The sequence below is a fragment of the Bos taurus genome, chromosome 5 (assembly GCF_002263795.3).
Source record: "Bos taurus isolate L1 Dominette 01449 registration number 42190680 breed Hereford chromosome 5, ARS-UCD2.0, whole genome shotgun sequence".
Taxonomy (NCBI): domain Eukaryota; kingdom Metazoa; phylum Chordata; class Mammalia; order Artiodactyla; family Bovidae; genus Bos; species Bos taurus.
The window spans coordinates 42316510-42343160 of NC_037332.1; the positions used below are offsets into that span (position 1 = coordinate 42316510).

Genomic DNA, 26651 nt, shown 5'->3' on the forward strand with positions numbered 1-26651 from the left:
GCAGTTTACTTTGTTTCTATTACTAGAAAATGTGTATTAAATCATTGATTGTATTGTGATAATAACCATCTTGATTTTCTTTTAATGTCAGTGTTTACTGTCTCAATGGACATGAGTTTGAGCAAGCTCAGGGAGATAGTGAAGGGCAGGGAAGCCTGGCCTGCTGCAGTTTATGGGGTCACAAAGAGTTGGACATGACCTAGCAACTGAACAACAACAATTTACATTTTAACTACAAAACAAGATTGAATTTAAGTAAATGTTATTAAAAAATTACAGGATAACAGATGAGTTTCTTCAACACAGTGTTTCAAATTATAAACAAAATTTGTGGTTGCAGTGTTTTGGCATATGACATATTTTAACAGTGAACACAATGAGTTTGCTTTTGTGATAACTGATTTGATAAAAATCTTAGAAATGACATTTTACCAATACTTAGAACATATTTTTGTTAACATTTTAGAGAGAAAATAGGAAGATATATTTTTCAAATTTAAAATAAGTGAATCATTAGATATGTAAAATACTTGCATGGGTCTTTTTTTTTCTTTGGAAGTGACATGATTTCCTCATTCAGAATCAGTAATCAGATCTCAAAAGAAAACTAACATAGTAAAAGTAACATTCTCTCTACTTGAATGTTTGTGTTAGAGTTTTCAATTATTGAAAACTTTATGTAGCTTTGATTTTTCTTTGTTTAACAAGAAATATTTAATATCTATGTCATCAGCCCCAGCTATTTACCTTCTCTGCATCTACACCCATGTGGTCTGAGAATCACAAGGTCATAGTACAGAACCAAATGACCCTCATGGGTACATTTTTCATTTCTCTTTGGCAGCTTTTCAGAATTTTTTAAGTAACCTTCTTCAAGTAACTTTCTTTAAGTTACCCTTTTCTCTCTTCACTCCCAGTCTTTTACAAATTTACCTTTTATTCTCATAGAATACCATAAACATTCGTTACTATATTTGTTATGTAACACTCTATCAGACTGCAACAAGAGTTGTACACATGTTATTGCATTTAATCTTTCCTCAGCCTATCAAAATAGAAATTATTGATTATATTTTGTAGATGAGAAAAGTGAGGCTTAGGAACGTTAAATGTATTGCCCAAACTCAAGGAAGGATGGAAACAAGAGCAGAACTGTGCTTTATTTAATAATTTAGTTGCATATTTAAAATTTTGTTTTCATTGGTGGATAATTGCTTTATAATATTGTGACAGTTTTTGCCACATATCGACATTAATTGGCTGTAGGCATACATGTGTCATGTCCCTGCCCAACCATCTTTGTCAAAGATAAGTTGTCCATAGGTGCGTAGGTTTGTCTCTGGGCTTTCTATGTTGGTCTGTTGATCTATATATCTATTTCTGTCCCAGTACCATACTGTCTTGATCATGTCTAGCTTTTTAGTATAGTCTTATATCAAGAAGGTTGATTCCTATAGCTCCGTGTTTCTTTCTCAGGAGATTGCTTTGTCTATTCAGGATCATTTGTGTTTCCATACAAATTGTGAAATTTTTTGTTCTAATTCTGTGAAAAATACCATAAGTAGTTTGATATGGATTGTACTGAATCCGTAGATTGCTTTTGGTAGCATAGTCACTTTCACAATATTGATTCTTCCAATCCAAGGACATGGTATTTATATCCATCTGTTTGTGTCATCTTTCATTTCTTTCATCAGTGTCTTATAGATTTTTGCATACAAGTCTTTGGTCTCTTTGTTGTTATTTGTCATTCAGTTGCTAAGTTGTGTCCAACTCTTCGAGACCCCATGAACTGAAGCACGCCAGGCTTCCCTGTCCTTCACTATCTCCCTGAGTTTGCTCAAACTCATGTCCATAGAGTCAGTAATGCCATCCAATCATCTCATCCTCTGTCACCCCCTTCTTCTCTCTCCCTTAATCTTTGCCAGCATTAGGGTCCTCTCCAACGAGTTGGCTCTTTGCATCAGGTGACCAGAGTTTTGGAGCTTCATCTTCAGCATCAGTCCTTCCAACAAATATTCAAGGTTGATTTCCCTTAGGATTAGTTTCTTTAGGTAGGTTTGAAAGTGAAAGTGAGGTCACTCAGTTGTGTCCAATTTCTTTGCGACCCCGTGGACTGTAGCCTACCAGGCTCCTCTGTCCATGAGATTCTCCAGGCAAGAATACTGGGGTGGGTTGCCATTTCCTTCTCCAGGGGATCTTCCTGACCCAGGAATCTAACTCCAGTCTCCAGCATTGGAGGCAGACGCTTTAACCTCTGAGCCACCAGGGAACCCTTAGGTAGGTTTATTGCTAGATATTTTATTATTTTAATTGCATTGGTGAATGGGATTGTTCCCTTAATTTCTGTTTCTGATGTGTCTTTGTTAGTGTATAGGACAGAGAAGGCAATGCACCCCACTCCAGTACTCTTGCCTGGAAAATCCCATGGATGGAGGAGCCTGGTAGGCTGCAGTCCATGGGGTCGCTAAGAGTTGGACACGACTGAGTGACTTCACTTTCACTTTTCACTTTCATGCATTGGAGAAGGAAATGGCAACCCATTCCGGTGTTCTTGCCTGGAGAATCCCAGGGATGGCGGAGCCTGGCAGGATGCCGTCTATGTGGTCGCACAGAGTCGGACACGACTGAAGTGACTTAGCAGCAGCAGTAGCAGCAGCAGTGTTTAGGAATGCTAGGGATTTCTGTGTATTAATTTTATATCCTTCAGCTCTACTATACTGTTTGATTAGCTCTAGTATTTTTCTTGTGACATCATTAAGCTTTTCTATGTATAGTATCATGTCATCCAGAATAGCAAGAGTTTTACTTCTTTTCTAATCTGGATTCCTTTTATTTCTTTTTCTTCTCTGATTGCTATGACTAAAACTTCCAAAAGTGTGTTGAATAATAGTGGTAAAATTGGGTATCCTTGTCTTGCTCCTGATCTTAGAGGAAATGCTTTCAGTTTTTCACCATTTTAGAATAATGTTTCCGGAGGGTTGTTGTGTATGACCTTTACTATTTTGAGGTATGCTTCTTCTATGCCTACTTTCTAAAGAGTTTCTATCATAAGTGGGTATTGGACTTTGTTGAAAGCTTTCTCTGCATCTCTCAGGATGGGATCTATGGTTTTTATCCTTCAGTTTGTTAATATGGGGTATCGCATCGATTGATTTGCATATATTGAAGAATCTTTGCATCCCTGAGATAAAGCCCCACTTGATCATCATGTAGGGTACCTTTAATGTGTTTTTGGATTCTCTTTGCTAGAATTTTGTTCAAAACTTTTCCATCTATGTTCATCATTTAATTGGCTCTTTTGTGTGTGTGTGTGGCATCCATGTCTAGTTTTTTATCAGGGTGATGGTGACCTCGTAGAATGGGTGTGTGAGTTTTCTTTCCTCTTCAGTTTTCTGGAAGACTTTGAGAAAGATAGGTGTTATCTCTTCTCTAAACTTTTGGTAGAATTTGCCTGTGAATCCATCTGGCCCTGGGCTTTTGTTTGTTGGAAAATTTTCATTACATTTCCATTTTCCATGCTCACGATTGGTCTGATTGTATTTTCTATTTCTTCCTGATTCAGTTTTGGAAGGTTATACATTTCTAAGAATTCTATCATTTCTACCAGGTTGTCCATTTTGTTGGCATATATTTGCTCATAGTAGTCTCTCATGATTCTTTGCATTTCTCTGCTGTCAGTTATAACTTCTCCTTTTTCATTTTTAATTTTATTGATTTGTGTCTTCTCCCTTTTTTTCTTGTTGAGTCTGTCAATTTTGTTTATCTTCTCAAAGTGTCAGGTTTTAATTCATTTTTGCTATTGTCCCCTTCATTTCTTTTTTCACATATTATTAATTCTCTCTGATCATTGTAATTTCTTCCCTCCAAGTAATTTTTAGGTTTTATTTTGTTCTTTTACTTTTTTTTTTTTTTCAACTTTTTTCTAGTTGCTTTAGGGTGTTTATTTGATTTTTCTCTTGTTTCTTGAGGTAGCCTTGTATTGCTTTAAACTTCTCTCTTAGCTCTACTTTTACTTCATCCCTTTGGTTTTGATTTGTCATGTTCTCCTTCCCATTGTTTCTAGATATCTTCTGATTTCCTGTTTAATGTCTTCAGTAACCTCTTGATTATTCAGAAGCATAGTGTTTAGCTTCCATGTGTTTGTGTTTTTCTTAGTTTTAGTTTTTCCTGGTAGTTGATGTATACTCTTATAGCGTTGTGGTCAGAAAAGATACTTTAAATTATTTAATTTTTTAAAATTTTTCCAAGGCTTGATTTGTGACCCAAGATGTCATATGTCCTGGAGAATGTTCCATGTGCACTTGAGAAAAAAAGTGAATTGGATGAAATACTTTGTAGGTATCAGTTAGTTCCAGATGGTCCAATATATAATTTAATGTTTGTGTTTCCTTATTAATTTTGTCTTGATGATATGTCCATTGGTGTAAGTGGTATATTAAAGTCCTCCAGTATTATTGTATTAATGTTGATTTCCCCTCTAGTAGTTATTAGCATTTGCCTTATGTATTGAGGTGCTTCTGTGTTAGATCTATATATAATTGTTATATCTTCTTGGGTGGCTCCCTTGATCATTATGTAGTATCCTACCTTGTTTCTTATATTAGTCTTTATTTTAAAGTCTATGTTATCTTATGAGTATTGCTACTCTTGTTTTTGTTTGATTCACATTTGCATAGAATATCTTTTTCTAGACTCTCGCTTTCAGTTTTTATGTGTTCCTACATGTGATGCGGGTCTCTTGTAGACAGCATATATAGACATCTTATTTTTTTTATACATTCAGCCAATCTGTGTCTTTTGCTTGGAGCATTTAGTCCATTTTCATTTAAGGTAATTATTAATATGTATAATCCAATTACCATTTACTTTATTGTTTTGGGTTTCATTTTATAGGACTTGCTCTCATTTTTTCAGTCTAGAGAAGTTGCTTTGCATTTGTTGTAAAGTGGTTGGTGGTGCTGAATTGTCTTAAGTTTTGCTTATCTGTAAAATTTTTTATTTCTCCTTCGAATCTTAATGATATCTTTGCTGGCTAGAGTATTCTTGATTGTAAATTTTTCCCTTTCACTTTAAGTATATCTTGACACTCCCTTCTGGCTTGCAGTTTCTGTTGAAAGATCAGCTATTAGTCTTATGAGGATCCCCTGTATGTTATTTGTTGCTTTTCCCTTGCTGTTTTTAATGCTTGTTGTTTGTGTTTAATTTTCATTAATTTGATAAATATGTGTCTTAGCATGTTTCCTCTTGTGTTTATCTTTATGGGACTCTGGGCTTTTCTGATTTGAGTGCTTATTTTCCTTTTTCATGTTAGAGAAGTTTTCTACTATAATCTCCTCAAGTATTTTCTCATACCTTACTATTTTCCTTCTTCTAGGACCACTGTAATTATAATGTTGCTGTGCTTAATATTAACTTCCCTGGTGGCTCAGATGGTAAAGTGTCTGCCTACAGTGCAGGAGGCCTGGGTTCGATCCCTGGGTTGGGAAGATCCCCTGGGGAAGGAAATGGCAGCCCACTCCAGTACCCTTGCCTGGAAAATCTCATGGACAGAGGAGCCTGGTAGGCTACAGTCCATGGGGTCACAAAGAGTCGGACAATACTGTCACAGATGTCTCTGAAAGTGTCATTTCTTTTCATTCTATTTTCTTTATTCTGCACTGATTCAGTTATTTCCACCATTCTGTCTTCCATCTCAGTTACTCGTTCTATTTATCTGTCTCTCCACTTATTTCTGAGATTGTGGATGATCTTTACTATTATTACTCTGAATTATTTTTAAGGTAGGTTTCTTATTTCCTCTTCATTTATTTAGGCTTATGCACTTCTACCATGTTCCTTCATCTGCTGCAAGTTTCTCTGTCTTTTCATTTTGTTTAATTTACTGTGTCTGAGGTCTTCTTTTGCAGGCTGGAAAGTCATAGTTCCTTTTATTTGTGGAATCTGCTCCCTATGTGTGGGGTTGGACCAGTGCCTTGTGAAGGTTTCCTGGCTGGGGGGACTTATGCCTGTGTTCTGGTGGATGGATCTGGATCTTGTCTCTCTGAAGGTCATTGTGTTGTACAGTACTGTGTTTTGGGGGTCTATGGGACTGGCATGGCTTTATGCAGACTTTCTGCTCATTGGTAACATTGTGTTACTCCTTGGCTAAAGGTTTGGTGTAAGGCATCTGGTATTGGAGCTTTCTGGCCTTTTGGTGGGGCTTGGTGTTAGTTTTGATATCAGTAACGATATAATGATCTTGGTTTGTATCCAAGGCGATCCATTCAGCATCACCATACTCTAAGTCTATGCCCCAACCACTAATGCTGAACAAGCTGAGATTGACCAGTTATAGGAAGACCTACAAGACCTTCTAGAACTATCATCAAAAATAGAAAAGAAAAAGATGTACTTTTCATTATAGGGGATTGGAATGCAAAGGTAGGTAGTCAGGTGATACCGGAAGTAACAGGGAAGTTTGGCCTTGGAATACAAAGTGATTTGTACTTGGATTTGCCATAGGAATACAAAACAAATTTCTAAATTTAGTGAATAAACTATGTTCAACTTATCAATAGCATTGATATTTTCAAAGATATCAATCAAAAGCCCTCTAGTAACAATTCATATTTAAATAGGATACCTACAAACCTGACTGACCTGAAACTGGCTTGTAATAAGAAAAACTTACAAGTAATTTTTCTCAACCTATAGGTGATAAAATTAAATGGTACAAAGTCCATATATATTAGCCTTGACATTCTCCTTTCCCAATTTTAAACTAGCCAGTTGTTCCATGTCCAGATCTGACTGACTCATACAGGTTTCTCAGGAGACAGGTATGGTGGTCTGGTATTCCCATTTCTTTAAGATTTTTCACAGTTTTTTGTGATCCACACAGTCAAAGTCTTTAACATAGTCAATGAAGCAGAAGTAGATGATTTTCTAGAACTCCCTTGTTTCTCTATGACACGACAAATGTTGGCAATTTGATCTCTAGTTCCTCTACCTCTTCTAAAGCCAGACTGTATATCTCAAAGTTCTCAGTTCATGTATTGCTAAAGCCTTGCTTGGAAAACTTTGAGCATGACCTTACTAGCATATGAAATGAGTGTAATTGAAGGATACTTTCAACATCTTTGGCATTGCCCTTCTTTGGGACTAGAATGAATACTGAGCTTTTCCAGTTCTGTGGCCACTGCTGAGTTTTCCAAATTGGCTGACATATTGAGGGCAGCACTTTAGCAGCATCACCTCTTAGGATTTTAAATAGCTCAGCTAGAATTCCATCACCTCAACTGCTCTGCTGCTGCTGCTGCTAAGTCGCTTCAGTCATGTCCAACTCTGTGCAACCCCATAGACGGCAGCCCACCAGGCTCCCCCATCCCTGGGATTCTCCAGGCAAGAACACTGGAGTGGGTTGCCATTTCCATCTCCAATGCATGAAAGTGAAAAGTGAAAGTGAAGTCGCTTCAGCCGTGTCCGACTCTGTGCGACCCCATAGACGGCAACCTACCAGGCTCCTCTGCCCATGGGATTTTCCAGGCAAGAGTACTGGAGTGGGTCATCACCTCAACTAGCTTTGTTTAAAGTAATCTTCTTAAGGTGTCAGTTGACTTCCACACTTCAGGATGCCTGGTTATCCAGGTCATTAAGATCTTTTCTGTATAGTTCTTCTGTGTATTCTTTTCACCTTTTCTTAATCTCTTCTGCTTCTGTTAAGTCTTGAGTTCTTTGCTGACAAAGTTCTGTATAGTCAAAGCTATGGTTCAGTAGTCATGTACAAATTTGAGAGTTGGACCATAAAGAAGGCTAAGCATTGAAGAATTGATGCTTTCAAATTTTTGTGCTAGAGAAGACTCTTGAGATTCCCTTGCACTGCAAGGAGATCACACCAGTCAATCCTAAAGGAAATCAACCCTGAATATTTATTGGAGTGACTGATGCTGAAGCTGAATTTCCAATTCTTTGGCCACCTGATATCAAGAGCCAACTCACTGGAAAAGACTGATGCTGGGAAAGATTGAAGGCAAAAGGAGAAGGGACTAGCAGAGGTTGAGATGTTTAGATAGCATCATCAACTCAATGGGCATGAATCTGAGGAAATTCTTGGAGATAGTGAAAGATAGGGAAGCCTGGTGGCTGCCGTCCATGGGCTTACAAAGAGTCAGACATGACTTAGTGACAGAACGGTGCTCTGATTGATGTGAGGTAATACCTCATTGTAATTTTAATTTGTATTTATCTAATAATTAGTGGATAAGGAAATGGATCTTATAATTAGTGGATAAAGAAATGGAGAAGGAAATGGCAACCCCCTCCAGTGCTCTTGCCTGGAAAATCCCATGGACGGAGGGAGGAGCCTGGTAGGCTACAGTCCATGGAGTTGCAAAGAGTCAGACACAACTGAGCGACTTCACTTTCACTTTGAATAATTAGTGATGTTGAGCATCTTTTCATGTTATTTTTTACTATCTCTATGTGTTGGAGAAATATCTATTTAGATCCTTTGCCCTATTTTGTTTAGGTTGTTTACTTATTTGATATTGAGTTGTTTGAGCTATTTGTGTATTTTGGAGATTAAGGCCTTGTCAGTCACTTTGTGTGCATATATTTTATTTTATTTTTTGATCCACCTCCTAGAATAATGATAATAAAAATAAACGAATGGGACCTAATTAAATGTAAAAGCTTTTGAACCTCAAAGGAAACAGCAAACAAAACGAATATCTTTCTTATAAGCATATTCTCTTATAGAATCACAGTTCAATAATCAAAATCAGGAAACTTTGCAAGAAAATAATGAAGTTATATACTCCACATCTTATATTCAAATTACACCGTTTGTCCCAATTTTTATAGCTATCATTCTCTAGTCTAGAATTTTAGTCAAAAATTGTACATTGAGTTTAGTTGTCCTAATTTTTGTCACTTTTAACCTAGAATACTCAGCCTGATTTTCTTTTTTTACCTTGCCTTGTTTTGAATAAGAACTTTAGCCTTACAAAAATGTTGAGAAAATACGGCAGAGAATTTTGCATATTCCTCACCCACTTTCCTTTGCTATTCATATTTTGCATTGTGTGTGTATGTTCCTTGCTTAGTCATGTCTGGTTCTTTGCAACCCCATAGACTTGTTGCAAACCAGGCTCCTGTGTCCATGGAATTCTCCATGTAAGAATACTGGAGTGGGTAACCATTACCATCTCTAGGGGAATCTTCCCAACCTAGGAATCAAACCCAGGTCTCCTGCATTGGATTTCTTTACCCTCTAAACCACGAGGGAACCCCATGTTTTACATTACTGTGGTATGTTTGTCACAATATACCCATGTTGCTACACTTCCCTCATAGCTCAGTTGGTAAAGAATCTGCCTGCAATGCAGGAGACTGGGGTTCCATTCCTGGGTCAGGAGCATCCTCTGGAGAAGGAAATAGCAACCCACTCCAGTATTTTTGCCTGGAAAATCCCATGGACAAAGGAGCCTGGCAGTCTGTAGTCCATGGGGTTGCAAGAGTCAGACGTGACTTAGTGACTAAACCAAACTACAGACTTTATTAGAGTTTCACTTGTTTTTCCATGAATGTCATTTTTCTATATCATAATTCACTTCAGGATTCCTTTTTCCATGTAGTCAGCCTCTCTCCTACTATTCTCTGTTATGTGACAATTTCTTAGTCTTTCCATGATTCAGATATCTTTGGCAGTTTGAGGAGTACTAGTCAGATATTTTGTAGAATGTTTTTCAAATTGGGATTGTCTAATATTTTTAATATGTCTAGATTGTGGTTATAAATTTGAAGGGCAAGATTACAGTGGTGTAATGCCCTTCTTATTACATCATATCAGTGTTACATGATGTCAACGTGGCTTATCACTTGTGATTGTTAGCACTGATCACTGACCAATGTGGTACATACCAGGGTAGAATTGCTCAGCATAATGGTATATCTGCCCTTTTGTTTGTATGGTCAGTTCTTAATGTATATTTCATAGATGCATGCAATACTGAGATTGTTGTATCTTCCTAATCGATTGAACCTTTTATTATTGTACAGTGATGATTTTCAGATATGTTTACCATTAATGTAGATACACTGGTTTGCATTAGTTATTTTTGTTTCCTTTAGTGTAACTTTCCATTTTTTGAATTTTCTAGATTTTTAAATTTTAATGTCTGTTTTAAATAGCTATGTATGAATTTTATTCTTTATATAGAATGACAGTTTTTGTTTTTAATCTGTAGCATTTAGTTCAACAGCTTCCCTGGTAGCTCAGTGGTAAAGAATCCACCTGCAATGCAGGAGTTGTGAGTTTGATACTTGTCAGGATCATCTTGTCAGGAAGATCCCGTGAAGAAGGAAATGGCAAATCACTCAAGTATTCCTGCCTGGGAAGTTCCATCAACAGAGGAGGCTGGCGGGCTACAGTCCTATGAACAGAGGAGCCTGGCAGTCACAGAGTCAGACATGACTTAGCAGCTAACAACAGCAATGACAGCATTTAGTTTATTAATGTGTATTTTTGTAACTGTTTCTCTGGATTTAATTTGATCACTTATTTAGTGCTTCTCATGTGCTCCACTGTTTTTTCTTTAGTGTCTTTGGAATTGCTTATATTTTTAAAACATCATTCCACAATCTTCCTTATCTTTTAGATATAAAGTCCTTAAGAATTGTAGTTTCCTAAGAGTTTATAAATATTTTTATGTAACTTATCAAGTTCTATTTATTTTAAAGCATCTTGTACTTTCTTCCTGAATAATAAAAGTACATCAGGGGACTTTAACTTAAATTCTCAGTTTCCTGGTCAACGCTATCATCATTTTCATTTATTTGTTTTTTAATATTACTATTATTGATTTATCAATAATATTAAGATTTTAAATATTATATTTTTCATATTTACAACTTCCCTTATTATTTCTTTATTCGTCTCATGTTTGGTTATTCTCCTTCATCTTTCAGAAATTCCTGAACAAATGTGCTTGGCTATGTTTTTGTTGGTTTTTAGTTGCTAAGTCATGTTTGACTCTTTTGTGACCCCATGGACTGTAGCCCCCCAAATTCCTCTGTCCATGGGATATTCTAGGCAAGAGTTCTAGAATGGGTTGCCATTTCCTTCTCCAAGGGATCTGCCCAACCCAGGGATTGAACTTATATCTCCTGCATAGTGAGGCGGATTCTTTACCACTGAGCCACCACAGAAGCCCATTCTTGACTATAAATTCACTCAATTCTATTTTGTTTAAAAATCTGAGGTGCATACTTGTTCTCAAAAGGGATATATACAGTCCTAGGGTAACAGTTATTTTCTTTTGAAACCATTCAAGAAATTTTTTCAATTGTCTTTTATCTTCCAATGCTCCTTCTCAGTAGTCAGCTCTAGTAGTCCTATTTTTTCTCCATATATTCCTGATTATTTTTATAGTTATTTGCTAGTTCCTCATATTTCCATTCTTCTCTTTACATTTTAGGTATAGTATACATACTTAGAAGCTTCCCAGGTGGTGCTAGTGGTAAAGAACCTGTCTGCCAATGCAGGAGACATAAGAGACTCAGGTTCCATCCCTGGGTTGGGAAGGTCCCCTGGAGGAGGGCATGGCAACCCACTCGAGTATTCTTGCCTAGAGAATCCCATGGACAGAGGAGCCTGGCAGGCTATAGTCCATAGGGTCACAGAGTCTAACAGGACTGAATGTCGTGTATATTATGCATAATATTTTTAGTGTTTAAGTCTGTGTTAGATTTTGTAGCCTTCTTTCTCTGGAGACTCTAAAATATGGTACATTTTTTCTTTAGAGTTTTGAGATATTTTTAAATGAGCTCACATATATTTTTACACTTTAATGTGATAGTATTTTGAGATGTGGTTTGAATGCAAACCCTTCCACAGAGATTTTTCATTTACCAAGTAACTGTGATCACTTGAATTAAGCCAAATTCTCAGTTTAAAGTTTGTCACTACTCTAGTAGTGAAAATTAAGATGGCAAGCCTGATTGAGGTCTGAATTATTAGGAGACATTTTTTCTATTTCATTAATCACCACATTTTAAGGCATGGATTTATTTTGTAGATCCTGTCAAAGAGAATGTTTATGTCTAATTCATGCGACAATCAGGCAATATAGTCTTCATGATCCAAGCTTTATGCTGTGAAATTGTTTATTTATTGAATTTCCCACCTTGTGAATCCTTACTCACCTTTTGCCAGGGAGGAGGGTTCTCATTTTTATGCCCTAAGGAGCCATAAAAAAACAAGCGTAAGAGTAAACACTCTAGGGTTTACTTCTGTTCATCTTTCTGGCTTTACATCTTCAGTTTCTGATTAGTCCTTACTTATTTTGATGGTTTTTCCAGAGCATTTATAAATACTATTTGCAAATTTTATTCAGCATTTTAAATTATTTTCAGGTAGATGTTCAGTCAAGATGCTTTAGTTTGCCATAATATTGAAAGTATAAATCTTGTGATTCACAAACAGAGAAAGGAATTTTTTTTTAATTCAGCAGTATTATAAAAATTAACTGATTACTGATGATGGAAGGATACTAAAAATGATGTTTTAATTATTCTAAGAAAAAATGTGCAAGGATAAAGTAACTTACCTTTTAATCATAAAGATCTGGAGAAAATGTCACATGCAAACTGGCATAGATTTTTAGAGATGAATCATATTTTTGAAGACAAAAACACTCATTTTATTCTAATTCAATAACCTATAGTTCCCTAGAAAAGCAGAAGAGTCTGGACTATGATTTGTGACAGGAAAAAAGAAACATGAAGTATACCTTTAGATCATTAGGATTAGTCTTTGAAAGATTCCCTCAGGTAAAGCAGGGAACTGTGAACATACCTTGCATTCTCCTAGTGCACTTTGCTTTTGGTGTCAGCAAGTTTTTGAGCATAAATATTATATGCCATAGACATATAGAAAGAAAATTGAGTGGAAGTATTGCTTTGCATAATTTTGCTTATGTATTATATACTTTCCTAAAACAATGAGTGCCTGTTATTAACAGATATTTAAATCTGTTGGTTTACAAGGGATTTATAGGATGAATTTTGCTCTAATAGAGTTTATAATCAACTTGAGGAAAGAGGGTTAAAAACATGGTATTGTAATAATTTAGGAAAAATTAAATGCTCAAGTTATGGAACTGGCTTTAAATGCGATAGAAATGCAGAGAAGGCCAAGTTTTGTGTGAGGTTGACTGGGATAAAGTTTCCTGGGACAAGTAAAACTTCATCTGGGATGTATGGAGTTTGAGGCAGAATAGGGAAGAGTTTATTCTTACCATCTTCTGCTTGACCACGTTCAATTTACTTTGATTCATGGACCTAACATTCCAGGTTCCTATGCTATACTGTTCTTTGTAGCTTCAGATTTTACTTTCATCTCCAGACGTATCCACAACTGGGAGTTGTTTCTGCTTTGGCCCACACACTTCATTCTTTCTGGGGCTATTTGTAGTTCTCTTCTGCTCTTCTCCAGTAGCGTATTAGACACGTTAAGACCTGGGGGACTCATCTTTTGGTATCATATCTTAGCAACAGTTAGAACCCTGGTATGAAACAACTGATTCAATATTGAGAAAGGAGTATGACAGGGCTATCTGCTATCACCCTGTTTGTTTAACCTATACACTGAGCACATCATGAGAAATGCCAGGCTGGATGGTTACAAGCTGAAATCAAGATAGGCAGGAGAAACATCAACATCCTCAGATATGCAAATGATACCACTCTAATGGCAGAAAGCTAAGAGGAACTAAAGAGCCTCTTGATGAGGGTAAAGGAAGAGAGTGAAAGAGTCAACTTAAAACTATTAAAAAAAACTAAGTTCATGGCATCCAGCCCCATTACTTCATGGCAAATAAAGGGGGAAAATGTGGAAGTAGTGACAGATTTCCTCTTCTTGGGCTCTGAAATCACTGCAGATGGTGACTGCAGCCATGAAATCAGAAGATATTTGCTTCTTGGCAGGAAAGCGATGACAAACCTAGACAGTGTGTTGAAAAGCAGAGGCATTACTCTGCCAACAAACGTCTGTATAGTCAAGACTATAATCTTCCTAGGGGTCATGTACGGTTGTGAGAGCTGGACAATAAAGAAAGTGAAGCACAGAAGAATTAATGCCTTCAAACTGTGGTGCTGGAGAAGACACTTCAGAGTCCTTTGGACAACAAGATCAAACCAGTCAGTTTTAAGGGAAATAAACCCTGAATACTAGTTGGAAGGACTGACGCTGGGGCTGAAGCTCCAGTATTTTGGTCATCTGACTGGAACAGCTGACTCATTGGAGAAGTCCCTGATGCTGGGAAAGATTGAGGGCAGAGGAGAAGAGGGCATCAGAGGATGAGATGGCTGGATGGCATCACTGAAGCAATAGACATGAACTTGGGCAAACTTCGGGAGATGGTGGGGGACGGGGAGGCCTGGCGTGTTGCAGTCCATGGGGTCGCAAAGAGTCAGACATGACTAGATGACTGAACAACAGCAGGGAAGAGTTTTAACACACTGTAATATGCTAAGGTGTAGGAACCGGCACAAAGGAAAAATAAGCCCAAATAAATAACCATATTGAAAGAAGAAAGAAATATTGAAAACTAAATTAGGAATACATTGTAATCACATAATAGATATCTTAGAAATCATGGGAGAATATTTCTCATAGATACTGTGTTATATTGTATTAATTATCTATTATAAACAGTATGAAGCTATTGGAGATTCTTGGGCAAAGTACTGAAATGTTGAAAAGATTTATTAGTAAGTGTGAATCTATTAGTAAGTGTGGATCTATTAGTAAGTGTGGATCTATTAGTAAATGTGGTTTTATTAGTAGTAGGATAAACTCAAGTTTGAAACAGGATATATTTTATTAGAGCACAATTATTAGTAGTATGCTTTTTTTTGGTTATATAAAAATAGCATATATATTTAATATTAATTTATTTTCTATATAATATTAATAGAAATATCATTGTGTTTAAATATGCTTTTTGTTGTTTTAGAGGAATTCCAGGGAAGAAATGTGGTACAATCATACTTACAGCAGAGGAATTAAACTGTTGCAGAGTAAGTAAATATTTCTTTGGATTAGACAGTAGTTCCAAAACTTCTTTGAAATGGTATTTCTCAAACTATATTTAAATGATTATTCTTGAGTAATTTTAGCAAAAATAATTAAAACTAAATTATATAATTCTATGATTCATAAAAATATTATTTTAAGTAGTACTTTAGCTAGAGAGGCTACATTCTATAGTCCAGTTTTAACAGTCTTTTTAATGAATAGAAATTGTTAAAATAAAATCTAATATCATTTTGGGGTGGCATTAATATAAGGAATTGTCAATTGTATTAGTTAAGTTTTTGTAAAAATTTGAAGATTTTATATGTGATCCTGAAGAAATATTTCTAGTCAATTGTCTGTAACCATTTTGTGTAACATACTTGTTTTTCTGTATTTCTGACTGAATTAATTCAGTATTTATATGTGGGGGCATATTTTCTTAGCTTGGGAAGCCCACATTTATAGAAATAACCAGCTACCACTCCAACTGAGTGTAATAACATAGAGTGTATATTTATTAATCTTAGAAAATGACTAGTTTTAGTTGTGATTTGTGGACCTAATCAGCTTTCATACTTCTTGTCTCTGAATTTGTATATGTGTAAGATAATCCGTGTTTATATGATGAAGGATACATATTCTTTATTGTGACATTAAAATGCTATTTTGACAAAATCTTGATATTATTTTGTGTAACTGTGCTAATGAACAAACTATTTTAAGTTCTGTTTTGTACTATGTGTAACATATCAAGGGCATAGATTGAGAGTATTGCCAGTCTGCATCTTAAACATATTTTGCTTTCAATTCTGTTGTTTAATTTGGAGAAACAGAAAACTGTAAAGCTTCCATGCAAATGAAGTGGAATATGTTATTTAGTGATCTAGAGGCATTTTCACCACTCTTTATGAAAATAAAGCTTTAAAACATCTGAAATTTCCTTTCAATATATTTATTAATAATACTAATTATTTTTTACATATTTCCCATACTTAAAAATTATAGATCTAGAATTTTTTAATTTTTAGGAATCTTGACCTAACTTCACATATGCATCCTACATTCTTATTCTTAGCTAAAGACACTGATAATCAGCATCAGTGAAATAATATAGCTGTGCTAGTAGAGTAGAAGAAACAAGTGTGTTCAAAGCAGTGATCATAGTTAACTTCAGAAGTGAGAATGTGTTTTATTTATTTTTTTAACTTTTTATTTTATATTGAAGTATAGCCAATTAACAATGTTGTGATAGTTTTAGTGGACAGCAAAGCAACTCAGCCATGTATATAAATGTCGCCATTCTCTTCCAGACTTCCCTACCGTTCATGCTGCCACATAACGTTGAGCAGAGTTCCCTGTGCTACATAGTAGGACCTTATTGATTTTCTATTTTAAATATAGCAGTGTATACCTGTTGATCCCAAAATTCCTAAATGTCCCTTCCCCCCACCCATCCCCCTAGCAACCATAAGTTAAGTCTGTGAGTCTGTTTCTATTTTGTAGATAAGTTCATTTGTATTATTTCCTTTTAGATTTCACATATGAGGGATGTCATGGAATGTTTCTCAGTCTCTGTCTGACTTAGTTCACTTAGCATGACAGTCTCTAAATTCATACAAGTTTTAAGTATTTTATGGTACTTTAAAAGTATCAGGCATTATCACTTAAAATTTGTCATGAAATAATTTTATTTCATATTAGAAATTATCAAATTGACAAGTACTTTCTTGAAAACACATTGCCAGTTGTTAGCTTGAGCATACAATGTAGAATCAGGACACCTAAATTTCAGTATGTCTCTTTCACTATTTGGCTGAGTGAAAAGTTTTGGAGCTTTAATTTCTACATTTTTAAACTGCTAAAAGACTTCATACAGGCGCACTTCATTTTATTGTGCTTCACTTTATTGCATAGTGCATCTATTGTATTTTTTGCAAATTGAAGGACTGTCATAGACCTGGGGTGAACAAGTCTTTTGGCACCATTTTTCCAGTAGTATTGCTCACTCTAATCTCTGTGTCACATTTTATTAGTTTTTTCAAAATATCAAAATTTCTCATTATAACGTTTGTTATAGTGATCTGTGATCAGGGGTCTTCAGTGTTGCTATTGTAATTGTTTTTGGGCACCAAGAAATTAATAAAAGTGTCTGTGCTGCCTGCTCCATGAACTGGCCATTCCCCCATCTCTCTCCCTCTTGCCAGGCATCCTTATTCTCTGAGATACAACAATATAGTAATTAGGACAGTTAATATCCCTATACGGACACGACTGAGCGACTTCACTTTCGCTTTTCACTTTCATGCACTGGAGAAGGAAATGGCAACCCACTCCAGTGTTCTTGCCTGGAGAATCCCGGGGACGGGAGAGCCTGGTGGGCTGCCGTCTATGGGGTCGCACGGAGTCGGACACGACTGAAGCAACTTAACAGCAGCAGCAGCATGCTCTATTAATGAAACAATAAGGCCTGATTGACAGCATATCTGTTTACAACATAGTTTACTGAATTTTATAAATTAATTAATTAATTTTAATTGGAGGATAATTACTTTACAATATTATGACAGTTTCTGCCAAACATAAAAGTTTCAGCCACATGTATACAGTTGTCTCCCCATCCTGAATCCCTCACCAACCTCCCTCCCCACCCCTATCCCTCCGAGTTGTCCCAGAGCACTGGCTCTGGGTGCCCTGCTTCATGCATCAAACTTGCACTGGTCATCTACTTTACATATGGTAATATAAATGCTTCAATGCTATTCTCTCAAATCATCCTACCCTCGCCTTCTCCCACAGAGTCCAAAAGTCTGTTCTTTACATCTGTGTCTCTTTTGCTACCCTGCATGTCAGATCATCACTACCAAATTTCTAAATTCCATATATATGTACTAATATACAGTATTTGTCTTTTTCTTTCTGACTTTCTTCACTCTGTATAATAGGCTCCAATTTCATCCACCTCATTAGAACTGCCTCAAATGTGTTCTTATTTATAGCTGAGTGTTTAAGCCCATGAGCTTCCCAGGTGGTGCTAGTGATAAAGACCCCACCTGACAATGCAGGAGACATAAGAGATCCAGGTTCAATCCCTGGGTTGGGAAGATCCCCTGGAGAAGTGCATGGAAACCCACTCCAGTATTCTTGCCTGGAGAATCCCGTGGACAGAGGAGCCTGGCAGGCTACAGTTCGTTCATAGGGTCATATAGAGTCGGACATGACTGAAGTGATTTAGCACAGCACAGCACATTTAAGCCCACTGTCGTGACCTATTGTTCAGAAAAAAAAAGGTTCCTTTCAAAATAATACTGCTTATTTACAATGCACCTGGCCACATAAGAGTTCTGATGGAGATGTATGAGTTTGATGTTATTTTCATGCTTACTAACACACTAATTCTGCAAACCATGGCTCAAGGAGTAAGTTTGACTTTCAATTCCTGTTACTTAAGAAATAATACATTTCATAAAGTTATAGCTTCCACATTCCATAAAGTTATATGAAATAATACATTCCATAAAGTCATAGTGATTCCTCTAATAGATCTGGGCAAAGTCAATAGAAAATCTTCTAAGAAGAATTCACCATTCTAGATGCCATTAAGAACATTCATAATTCATGGGGAGAGGCATAGATATCAACATTAACAGGAGTTTGAAAGAAGTTGATTCCAACCCTCACAAGAGGATGACTTTGAGGGGTTTAAGACTTCAGTGGAGGAAGTAACTGATGATATTGTGAAAATGGCAAGAGAATTAGAATAGAAAGTGGAGCCTGAAGATATGACTAAATTGCTGAAATCTCATGATAAGACTTGAATGGATGACAAATTGCATCTTATGGATGAACAATGAAAGTGGGTTCTTCAGATGGAATCTACTGGTAAAGATGCTGTGAAAGTTATTGAAAGGACAACAAAGGTTGTAGAATATTATATGTACTTAGTTGACAAAGCAGCAGCATGATTTGTGTGGATTGACTTTGGTTTTGAAAGAAGTTCCAACTATGGGGAAAATGCCAGCAAATAGCTTTGCATGCTACAGGGAAATCAATCCTGAAAGGAAGAGTCAATTGATGGGGCAAATTTCATTGTTGTCTTATTCTAAGAAATCACCACAGCCACCCCATACTTCAAGAACCATCACCCTTATCAGCAAGCATCTGTCGACATCAAGTCAAGGCCCTCCACCAGCAAAAATATTGTGACTTGCTGAAGACTCAGATGATAGCATTTTTAGCAATTAAGTATTTTTAAATCAAGGTATGTATATTGTTTCCTTAGACATGTGCTACTGAACACTTAGTAGACAAAGTAGTGTGAGCAATAACTTTTATGCGCACTGGGAAAGCAAAAAATTGATGTGACTTGCTTTATTGTGATAGTCACTTTATTGTGGTGGTCTGGAACAGAATCCACAATATCTTCGAGATGTGTATGTATCTCCCACAGGTGGTTCTTTGCAGAATTTAAAAGGGACTGTATTTCTTTCTTGAGAGAGGAAAAGAGCTGGAGGAATCAGACACCCCAAGTTCAAACTATGCTACAAAGCTGTAGTCATCAAAACAGTATGGTACTGGGACAGAAATAGACATAGAGATGAATGGAACAGGATAGAGAAAACAGAGACAAACCCACACACCTGTGCCCAATTAATGTATGAGAAAGGAGGAAAGACTATGCACTATGGGAAAGACAATCTCTTCAACAAATGGTGCTGGGAAAACTGGACACTTACATGCAAAAAAATGAAATTAGATCATTCCATACACAAAAATAAGCTCAAAATGGATCAAAGACCTAAATGTGAGACCAAACACTATGGAGTTTTATAGACAGAACACTCACTGACATGAATTGCAGCAGTGTCTTTGTCTGTATCCCAGAGTAATGGGAAAGAAAACAAAGATAAACAGATGGGACCTACTTACACTCAAAAGCTTTTACACAGCGAAGAAAACAGTAAACAAAATGAAAAGATAACCCACAGATTGGGAGAAAATATTTGCAAATGAAATGACCCACAGGAGATTAGTCTCTAAGATTTACAAATAGCACATGAGGCTTAACATCATCTAAGCAAAGAACCCAAACAAAAAACACGCAGAAGACCTAGATAGCCAACAGGCAAATGAACAGATGTTCAACCTTGCTAATTATTGAAGAAATATAAATCAAACTTAGAATCAAAATGGATATCTTAAAAAAATCCACCAACAGTAAGTGCTAGAGAGGGTGTTTCAAGAAGGGAACCCTCCCACACAATTGATGGAAATGTAAATTGCTACAGCCATTATGGATAACAGTATGGAGATTCCTTAAAACACTAAATTTAGAACTACCATATAACCCTGCACTTCCATTTCTGGGCATATGTCCACAGAAAAACATTATCTGAAAAGGTACATATACTCCAATGTTCATCTCAAAATTTCTACAATAGCCAAGACAAGGAAACAACCTAAATGGCCATCAACAGAGAAATGGATAGAAAAGATATGGTACATATAAACAATGAAATATCACTTTGCTATTAAAAAAAAATGAAATAATGCCATTTACAGCAACATGGATGGATCTAGAGAGTGACATACTGAGTGAAGTCAGTCAGACAGAGAAGGAGAAATTTGGATTACACGCCTTAGTTGTGGAATCTAAAAAGAAGTGATACTAATGAACTTATTTACAACACAGAAACAGACACAGACTTAGAGAACCAACTTATGGTTGCTAGGGGAAAAGGATGGAGGGAAGCAATACTTAGAGAGATCAACATGTACATACTACTATATTAGAAATGGATATCCAACAATGTCCTACTGTATTAAAAAAGGGGGCATATTAGAGAAATGGATAAATTATAAATTTATACAAATGTTTACTTGTAGTGTGGTAATCCTAATTATTTCAACTTAGTATCCCATAGTTTATTTCAAATGCAACTCTTGTGATATATCTTATCAAATTCTAGGATAGATATTAATTTTGAAGTCATATTGGAAATGTTTCCTCACTCAGTATTTTTAAATAGCTTCAAATTGTCCATAAATAATGTTTTTCATTCTGATTGATTTAACAATATTCACAAAATGTATAATATGCTATTCCATGGTAAGGAAGCTTGTAATAGAATGGCAAGAAAAATAACAACAAGCAACCTCTGTCCTTTTATTCAACACACATGTATTTTTTGAAAACAGTATATATTAATCAGATGATTCTGTAGGCAAATATTGATTTTACCATGGAGAATCTAATTTATATTGGGTGGAGGTAACCAAGACTCTTTGAGAAAATTCCTTTTTAGCTTCAGTTCAGTTCAGTTCAGTTGCTCAGTTGTGTCCGACTCTTTGCGACCCATGAATCGCAGCACACCAGGCCTCCCTGTCCATCACCAACTCCTGGAGTTCACTGAGACTCACGTCCATCGAGTCAGTGATGCCATCCAGCCATCTCATCCTCTGTCGTCCCCTTCTCCTCCTGCCCCCAGTCCCTCCCAGCATCAGAGTCTTTTCCAATGAGTCAACTCTTCGCATGAGGAGCCCCAAGTAATGATAAAGATTTCCAGCAGGACAAGCAACTTATATTGGGCCCAAAGAGGGAAAGAGTGTATCCGGTGTGTGTCAGCAAGGGGATGGGAGTTGGGGAATGACTGAAATAAAACTTTATCAGATGAATATGGAAAAAGTTGGTCAGAGTTTTTTTGGTGTTGAGCTTTTGTAGACTATGTTAAAGATTCTGTGCTTATCCAAGGAAAGGCTTAAATAATTTTAAGTTATGAACAAAATTATTTATTTGATGTTTTAAGTCTATTATTCTCCCTGCTGAATGGAGAATCGATTGGATAGGTCCAAGAGCAGAAGAGGGAGAAGTGAACAAATGCCACTGTGCATATCCAGGTGATTGAAGATTTGATAAATGTTTTAGAGATAGCATCTTGCAACTTGGAGATGAACTAGGTAAGAGGTCAGGAAAGGGAATAGGCAAGGACAACTTCCTTGAGCACTTTGGGCGGATGATGAGTCACTCATTGAATCTGGAAAAATTACAGAACATGTTTGGTTTGAACTTGTTAGAACTTGTTAGAAATGTGAAACATTTAAGTGCATTTCTTCATTAGGAAGTTTGTTATATTAGCGTGGAGTGTTAAAGAAAGTCTTAAAATTCTCTCAGGGTGCATTAAGCATAAGAGTTTAGAAAAATGTAATGATGTTCTTATATTTCTAAAAGTAAGTGAATGCTTGTGTTTTCCCCAGAAATTAGATTTCGTGTTTGATATAGATGGAATCTCTCCTGTTATTATCCTGAGTAATTCCAAAAATATTTTCCACAAGTTTATATCATTTGGTGCATTGAAAGCAATATTTTATTTTGAGTTATTCATTTTCCAAGCCTTATGAAATATAATTTGAAAAACTACAATTTGGTATTACATTTACCAATGATCGGGCTTCCCAGTTGGTGCTAGTGGTAAAGAAACCCCCTGTCAATACAGGAGATATAAGAGACGTGGGTTGGATCCCTTTGTTGGGAAGATCACCTGGAGAAGGAAGTGTCAACCCTCTCCAATATTCTTGCCTGGAGAATCCCATGGACAGAGGAGCCTGGTGGGCTACAGTCCATGGGGTTGCAAATAGTTGGACATGACTGAAGTGTCTTAACATGCATGCGCACGTTAACAGTGATCATATGAAAATTCATTTTACTCTTTGAAGTGTAATTCACCATCCATTTGAAATATACACAGTTCAGAATTCTACTGTGTATTTTAAGTGCATCATAATATTTTTTTGGTAATTTATGTTTTGTTTTAGGTGCTTTGGAAGAATGTCTTAGAGAAGTCATTTATTTCTGTGGCAAGACTAATGTCTTTGTCCCATGTTCTTGGAAAATCACCTCTCTCCTAAGGGCATTTTAATATATGTGAAGATGAGAGGGAAAGAAAAGAAACAGAAAAGTAAAACCAGTCCTTCCTTTTCAATTTGCCTTGATTTTATGTTTTATTTTCAGGGTGACTCTATCATTATTTCCTTAAAGAAATTTTTGATTTTTTAACCTCAAATTGATCATGGTTACAAAGTTTGAGTTGATGGTGATATCCATATTTTTATTTTCTCTGTTCTTTCAGTTTTCTTGAAAATATTTATTGTTACTATGCCAGCTTAGGCATGTATTTCCTTCTCTATTATGGGTGTTCAACTGGTAAAGTTGAACTTCTATATGACTTCTATATGTTAAATAACAAAGTAAAATAATACCCCCCAATGCTTTTGAAATCCAGAAATCTGGAGTTATAAACTTCTCGGAAACCATCTCTTCATTCCCAGACTCTAGCCTAAGCATTCCTTGAGAAATGTTTGCTGAGTAAGAATATGAATGGATTAATCAATGAAAAAGACAGATAGCATCACCTCTTGAATGGAGTTCTGGAATTGCTGAAAGAAAATAAGGAGAATTAGGTGGATGCTTAGTAACTTTTGTTGAACTCTGCAAAATGAAGCAGTGAATGAGAGAGTGCCTTTTTAATCTTTGTCAACATTTTCACCAAGCAGTATTTAAAAATGTGACCTTTTGATTTAATATGAATTACTTTGACTCTTCCATCTTCAAAAATTAACATCTGCTTTCATTTAAAGAAAAACAAATCCAGAATACCGATTTTAATTTTTAAATTACTATATAATTTATACCTTTTAAATATGTTTATCATCACTGAATAATGTTTAACTTCCTTGATTTATGATACCTCACCTTGTTTAAGTTAGTTATGAGGATTATAAGTCCTTGAGTATATAAATTGATAAAAATATTTGGTTTTATATAATAATTAGTATAGAATAAGTGATTTAAATTGGGGGTGAAATGAAAGTGCTTAACTAAAAGCCCAATATAATACAAATTATTTTTAAATGTAGCTATGGAGAAATTGTGGTGCACTTTTGCTTAATTAAGAAGGAACCTTATCCCCCATTTAGATAGCAAACTATGTTGTCAGTCTGGATCTGTCTTATGCTTCATCTAATCATCTGATACATCTCAATATCTAATACATGGTAGATAATAGTAGATGCTTAACAAATATTTCCTGAGGAAATTAAAAAAAAAAAAAAACTTCTAAAAATGTGTACCTGAATAACTGAAGATGTGAATAGAGATCTTATAATATTGGCTACACAGAGTTATCTAACTTACTAGCAGTTTTCCAGGGCAGGAAAGGTTAAAGGATTTTAATAAATAATAATTCTGTGACTAGAACAAGAACTTCCAAGAGTCAATTTTTTAGTCTTATAGTCCCTTAAAATGTAATTTGATGTTTTCTGGAATTTTCCCACATTTGGCCATTTGTATGAAAATGGAAAATTTGTTTGCTTGTCAGGTCTTGCTTGTGATCTGCAGTTTCTAGTTACTTATAACCCAGGTTTTGAGCTTTTATATTAATTTTGTTTGTAGGATGCTGTTCTAATGCAATTTTGTGCAAATAAATTGGACAAGAAGGACTTCTTTGGAAAATCAGATCCTTTTCTTGTATTTTATCGAAGTAATGAAGATGGCAGGTAGATTTATCTTTTATGCATTTTAAGTCTATGATAAGTATGCTATTTAAATTATCATTTTTTCTAGAGAAGCTTATTAAATTGATAAACAGTACAATATTTTGGTATTCACAAGATTGATAGGATTTTTTTCATTTCAATAACAATGTATAACTTTATAAGCATTTTATATGTTTTGTTTGATATTTATAATGAATGGTTTTCAGCTTCATAGAAATATTTCCTCTTCTATTGCATTAATAGTATGGAAGTTTTATTTTTTTGTAGAAATCTGAAATGCTGAAACTAATGTATTTTGTTAATAGAACTGAACTCAAGCAGATTTCTTAGAGAGAAATCTGCTTGGTTGCTTTTTATACTACATGGTTTTTTCAATAATATATGGCATTCAAGAAAATTTTTCATTTTATTCTAGTAATTTGAATATTTTACCAGTTATGATTAGACTGGTTTCTATGTGATTTGAAAATATATTATAATTTATTTTAATTTTTATTGCAGTATTGTTGATATGTAATATTATATGTTACAGGTGTGCAAAATAATGATTCACAATTTTTAAAGGTTGCACTTCATTTATAATTATTATAAAATATTGGCTGTATTCCCTGCATTGTACAACATATCCTTGTAGCTTATTTTATGTGAAATAGTTTGTACCTGTTAATCCCTTCCAGTATTTCTCCTCCTATGTCCTATCTCCTATCTCCTCACTGATAACCGCTAGTTTGTTCTCTGTATCTGTGAGATATTTTATATCTGTATCTGTGCTTCTTTTTGTTATGTTCACTAGTTTGTTGTATTTTTTAAATTCCCCATATAAGTGACATCATACAGTATTTGTCTTTTTCTGTCTGACTTACTTCACTTAGCATAATACCCTCCAAGTCTATCTATGTTGTTGCAAATGGCAAAGTTTTATTTCTTTTTTCATGACTGAGTAGTATTCCGTTGTGTAGAGTATAATTTAATACATATGACTTTACCATGAAATACATTTGTATTAGTTTCTGTGATTCTTACTGTATTTTAAATATTAAGGAGAAAGTTTAATTGTTAAAATTATGAGCTAATAAAGGTCCTACTGCCTAGGTGTAAACTGTGACCCTGCTACTTAATAGTTATGGTACCATAGGCAAGTTTTAAAACTCATGTGGGGCTCATTTCCTCATGTGTAAAATGGGTTAATAATCATAGTTACCTCCCAGGGCTGTTGAGAGTATTAAGTGCATTACTACACAAAAATCATTAAGAGCTTACTTAACGTAAGAATTATGTTAGCTGTTATTATTATTTTATTATCTTATGGTATAATGTTTCCTGTTTTCCTTAACTATGCATAATAAAGTAGTAGCTAAAAAGAAAATGTCATTGGGAGATTAAAATGAGAGGAATTGGCTGTTTTAAAAAAAAGGTAACCTTCTATACTTATAAATGAAATTATACATGTTAATGTTATGTAATAAGTATAAAATAGTACATAAAAATAGAAAGTTTGCTATTTAAAGCGAATATACCGAAATATAAAATGATGCTTTACAGAGTGTAGAATTTTTGTTGATGCAATCACTGGGAAACTATTGATTATTTTTGTTATGGTATCATATTGTTAGATTTTGCATGCTTCTTTTGTATTTCAGTGGTAAAAATGTTAGAGTAGCATTTACATCTGAACACTAATTTTACCCATGTGAAAAATATTGGACAGTGAAGACAATAATCATATTTTTCAGTTTTTTGCAGAGTTAAAAATAAAAAACTAAAAAATCATTCAAAATTTCTTGAATAACAAAGAATAAAGTTCATGTTTACTCTTGTCTGAACAACCTATTTCCTGAATTTTCTTTTATTCTTACTTCTTTACTTACAAAATTAGTTGCACAATTATAGAGTTTCAGTCCACCACACATATAATGCCACTGGTAAGAGAATATTACAAAATTTTGTTATGCTTGTAAAAATGGTATTAACTTATTTATTAAATAAAATATGAACATTGAGTACAACTAATCTAAAAATCTAAAATCATTTAAAAACAACT

The 26651-nt window shown here is 35.2% G+C and overlaps 1 protein-coding gene across 4 annotated transcripts in view; it reads left to right on the forward strand.

Moving 5' to 3' along the window:
- Positions 1-26651, forward strand: part of CPNE8 (copine 8) — a 278744-nt gene that overhangs the window by 122833 nt on the left and 129260 nt on the right. For 3 of the 4 annotated variants that reach the window (NM_001098085.2, XM_010805078.4, XM_010805075.4), the window contains exons 7-8: positions 15000-15063; positions 24507-24610. In NM_001098085.2, coding sequence (NP_001091554.2) covers positions 15000-15063; positions 24507-24610 — 168 coding nt within the window. Of the gene's footprint in view, positions 1-14999; positions 15064-24506; positions 24611-25125; positions 26025-26651 lie in introns of those variants that run through there. The other variant, XM_024991935.2, reaches the window with a different exon arrangement.